This window comes from Adiantum capillus-veneris, chromosome 24 (assembly GCF_014529385.1).
Source record: "Adiantum capillus-veneris isolate H3 chromosome 24, ASM1452938v2, whole genome shotgun sequence".
NCBI classification, from domain to species: Eukaryota; Viridiplantae; Streptophyta; class Polypodiopsida; order Polypodiales; family Pteridaceae; genus Adiantum; species Adiantum capillus-veneris.
The window spans coordinates 69,136,553-69,141,481 of NC_140954.1; the positions used below are offsets into that span (position 1 = coordinate 69,136,553).

The window sequence follows — 4,929 nt, forward strand, 5'->3', positions numbered from 1 at the left end:
ACCACCACTTGGATGCCACAGGTTGCATACCTCCTACCATTAGATAAGCAACCTCCCAAGCAATGGAAACTATAGAGCTGGAGCAAAGATCATACCAACAACAGTCCGTAAATCGGGGGGAGTCCATGCACCCTATCACAAGCCACTCAGGAGCCATCCACCAAAAACGAAACCAAAGCAACTGTCGAACCACGCCCACCACAATGCCAACTAAGGCTTTAGGAGCATTTTATTCCTATTTTCTAGTGTCATATGTTTGCATACATTTGTGCTTTTCCATTGTTTTAACAAGTAGCATTCTCCTTCAAATGTCAACTACACACTACTTTTAGTAGAGTGTTCCCTTTGCTTATTTGTTTTCATCCTTGCATAAGGTACTTTGATCTAATAATTTCTAAAATCAAAAGAGCGTTTTCCTTATATCAATAGATTGTTTTGTAAAATTAGAGCTACTATAGCTTTGAATACTAGACCCGGAGCATGCTTACACATGTTTCACCATGTAAAGGCACAAAAAAGGCTTATTTTCAAGCATGACCTCCCTAATTTTCTATGTTGATGGACAGATGAAAATGTTGGTCATCATACTTATTATACTAGTTGCATATGGTATAATAATAGTGCTCACGTTGACAGTCTTACCAATTGACAAAAGGGCATTATTTGTTGGAACTATAGCTGCTGTATTGAACACCGCAATGTATGCAGCACCACTAGCAGCCATGGTAACTCCTTTTTTCTTTCATTCTTCTATACGTTGTATTCAAATGCTTTCTAGACTAACTTTTATGATAGATTTCCATGCAAACATACACACATATACACATATGGACATATGTTTGTGTATAGAGGACTATTTGTTTTTAGAGGATTGTACACCTTTGCATATGCTCATAAAAGCATGTTAACGTGACATGGTTTTTGTGCTAGTTAGCATATCTAAAAAAGAATGCACTAAACTTCTATGATTTTTTCATCTTAAAACTTATCATTATAATCTTAATTTGGTATTACTTTTGGCAAAAGTAAAATTTGGCTATGTTCTTCACCTCATAGCTGACCTAATATATGAACGTGATGTATGAATTTTTTTCTATATTCTCCAAATAATTATGACAAATTGCTAGAAAAACAGGACACTTTAGTGTCTCGAGACATTTGAGTGTCCGATTACAAGTCTAGTGTTAAAGGTAGAATAAAGGCTTATTTTTCAAGCATGCCTCCCTAATTTTTTATATTGGTAGACAGATGAAAATGTTGATCATCATACTTATCATACTAGTTGCATATGGTATAATAATAGTGCTCACGTTGATAGTCCTGCCAATTGACAAAAGGGCATTATTTGTTGGAACTATAAACACCTCAATGTATGCAGCACCACTAGCAGCCATGGTCACTACTTTTTGCTTTCATTCTTCTATACGTTGTATTCAAATGCTTTTTGGCCTAAATTTTATGATAGATTTCCATGCAAACATACACACATATACACATATGTTTGTGTATAGAGGACTATTTATGTTTAGAGGATTGTACACCTTTGCATATGCTCATAGATACATTCATTCAAATACATACGCATGCACACATGCATATACACATCTTTAGAGATCATACACAATCAATGGGGTTTTCAATGCAATGGTACCTATTGGCAACTTACATGTTCATTACATTGTGTTGTAGAGAAATGTCATTCAGACCAAGAGTGTTGATTCCATGCCATTTCTTCTCTCTTTATGTACCTTTGTTAACTCTTGTTTGTGGGCAATCTATGGTATCCTCAAGAAAGATCCATTCATCATTGTAAGTAGTTTCTATATCCTTCTTTAAGGATATCTCATTTTCCCATTTGCACACCGATGGTAATAATTTTGTCTCTAAGATAAGCTTTGTGTCTATTTTTGTATCAAATCTACAGATCCCAAATGCTCTTGGAATCATTTTTGGTATAATGCAACTTGCTTTGTATGCACACTATCATAAATACCAAAGGAGAGCAACAACAGGTGATGGCACAAATGGTATGGTAAATGCAAGCGATAAAAGAAGAGAAGCTACACAACATGTTTGACATGCATTACTAGTATTCCATAGGTTGTTGCATAAAAGTGCAAGGTGGCATCCACAAAACCATCATAAAAATGGGCCAAAATCCCTTTTGCTCAAAATGATATGCATTGCAATATTTTTCTTTCCCTTTCAAAAGAAGAAGCAAAAATAAGAAAACAAGGAAAATTGTAAAGCCTCTTGGTATTGCCTATGTTGTGGACAACCCCTGATAAGGTATTCAATCACATTGTGGAAAAGCATCCAAAACTTATGCCTAAAAAAACACGTGCAAATGAAAAAATTGCATGTTCTAAATTAATTGCAGGCTCTACGATTCCCTTGTGTAGACAAAAAATTGCATAATCTAGTCTAAGCCAAACCAACAAAACCATAAATTTTGTAATAAAACTAACAAAATGAAGCAAAAGGTGTATAACGATGATAATGAAGAATTTGGCTCATTAAAACTTCTAAATTTTTGCTTTTTATTTACTCATCCTCTTTTTGTAAACAATGGCCTTTTTTTGCAAAAAATTTGAGAGAACATTTGAAATCATGAGGATCTATTTTGAGATGTGGCAACTTTTGCTTCACAAAACAGAAATCATATTGTTTTGAAGGATATGTGCAATAATATTCCATTCAATACCCAAAGAGTGAGAGGCCTTCTCGAACCTCAATGTTTGCTCTTGTTGCGTGTCGGGCACGCGGGGGGGGGTGTCTTGGTCTCTCTTGAATGTGAAGGAACACAAGTTGGTCAACTAAATGGGTCCACTAGAAGTTCACTCCCATGGAATGCCAGTGATGAGTTTTCTCCTAAAATCTATCACATGTTCCCACACTTGCAGGGCACAAAGCACATTCCTTCTGGGCTTGTTTCCACACTCAAAAGCTACAATCCAAAAAAAACTTCTCAATTGAATAGGTATCTCCAAAGATAACTTTGTTTGAATGGATTTTGGGGAAGAAAGGAAGGTCTAGCGTGTGGGGGAGAGAGAGAGAGTTTTTTTCCTCAACAAACACGAAGCTTGGTGGGAGAGGGAGACATGCCATGCATCAACACAAGGCGCACATCGGGGGATGTTTTTGCTCTATGATGTGGTAGGACAAGCGGAGGGAGACAAGGAAATTGTCATTTTGTTCATCCTTGTGACACTATATCGGTGGTTGAGTTGCATGTTTCTCTCTCTCTCTCTCTCTCTCTCTCTCTCTCTCTCTCTCTCTTGCATGGGAGGCCCTAGATGCAAGGCGAGCAATGAGAGAGCTAGATTTTGAATTTGTTGTGCCTCACGAGATGCATTTTCTTTGTATTTGTCTCATTTCTCTGCATGCTCTGAGAGTGAATGTTGGTAGGCAAAGGGGTAGGAAACCTGCATCAAGAAGAGAGAAGGAGCTTTACACCTTCATTGTCATCGCAAAGAGCTTGGAGACAAAGGGATTGCAACTCAACTCTATGTTGCCTTGAGAGGAGGAGATGGGACGTGGAGAGAGAGAGAGAGAGAGAGAGAGAGAGAGAGAGAGAGAGAGAGAGAGAGAGATGGTGTCGCTATTGGTGAACGCAGGAGTGAGAGAGAGACACAGTCGGTCTCATCACAACGATCTCATCGCAAAGAGAAAGAAACATGGACAAAAAGAGATGCGACCCGTGAAGGCCCCGCGAGAGAGAGACACGGTGTCTAACGACAAACACATAGAGAGAAAAGGAGACAACGTATCTAAAGGTGTAGGGAGAGTGTAACATTTAATGGCCTAGTAACTTGTGTGTAGTGGAAAATAGCATAGACAGTGAGAATTTCATTAGAATAGATTCCTAATGAGCATAGAAAGAGTGCTTGGATGGAGAGAGCAACAAAAAGCATAACACCTAGTTAGATAGGCATGAACAATACTTCAAAAGAGAGAGAAATTAAGCTATTGACAACAGTTGAGGACCGGATTTACGTGGAGCTGGTCCCCCTTCCAAAAGGCTTTGTATTATAGGTTTCCCCCATCAAGGGAGACATTTTAAAATATAGTTCTTTGTGTTCCTTCAATAACTAGCTAGTGCAATGAAGATGGAAACTTCAAGCACTAAGCAAACACTTATAAATCACAACATCAATTCCCTCACGGTCTCAGACCCAAGACCTCACACACCTTTGAAGATGGTGAGAGCTAGCGGGGTATGGGAGTAGATTGAGAGGAAGAAGGAGTAGTCTTACGAGAAAGAAGTACATCTCCTCACATAATCACTCATAAAAGCTTAGCATAGCCTAGTAATTAGTATGGTAGAGGAGATGAGCATGCATTGGAGCTTGGCTCTTGGTTGGATTTGCATCACAAAGCCAAGAGTTGTTGGTGTAGGCCTCCCTTCTCACAAGCTTGGAGTAGATGATGAGCTTTCCATTAAAGCTCGAGAAGGAGAGAGAGAGTCTTCTTGCTTCACACATGATATTGTGTGAGTGTGTGTGTGTGTGTGTGATAATGCCTTGCCAAAATCAGCCCCCTCTCTCTCTTGGTCGACCCCTCTTGCAATTTACTCATGTTGGCACCCCATTGGACCCTACAAAGCTTAGCCAATCTAATTGAGAAGCATGCCTTTGTTTTCCCTTAGGATTTATAGAATCCTTGGGAATCTTTGGCACAAATTTATTAGCTTGACAGTGTAGACCGATTAAGTGTGACAATGGTGGCACAATTTCTGAATGATTTAATTGAAGTGAATGTTGGTAGATGCTATGAACAATGACAAGGAAAAGGAAACTCAAGGAAAAACACAGTGTGGCCAAAAATGGGGAGGAGGAGGCCACTTGTAGGGGAATCGTGGCAGGCAATAGGGAAAGAACATGCCAACATTGTGCAAGGAAATGCACACAAGGGCAAGTGGATGGCTTG

The 4,929-nt window shown here is 39.0% G+C and overlaps 1 protein-coding gene across 1 annotated transcript; it reads left to right on the forward strand.

Moving 5' to 3' along the window:
• The first annotated feature begins 566 nt into the window (after positions 1 to 566).
• Positions 567 to 2,327, forward strand: LOC147426546 (bidirectional sugar transporter SWEET6-like). Its single transcript, XM_086498575.1, has 3 exons — positions 567 to 725; positions 1,690 to 1,809; positions 1,925 to 2,327. The coding sequence occupies exons 1-3, from the start codon at positions 567 to 569 to the stop codon at positions 2,075 to 2,077; spliced, it is 432 nt and encodes a 143-aa protein (XP_086354701.1). The 3' UTR covers positions 2,078 to 2,327.
• The last annotated feature ends 2,602 nt before the right edge of the window (positions 2,328 to 4,929 follow it).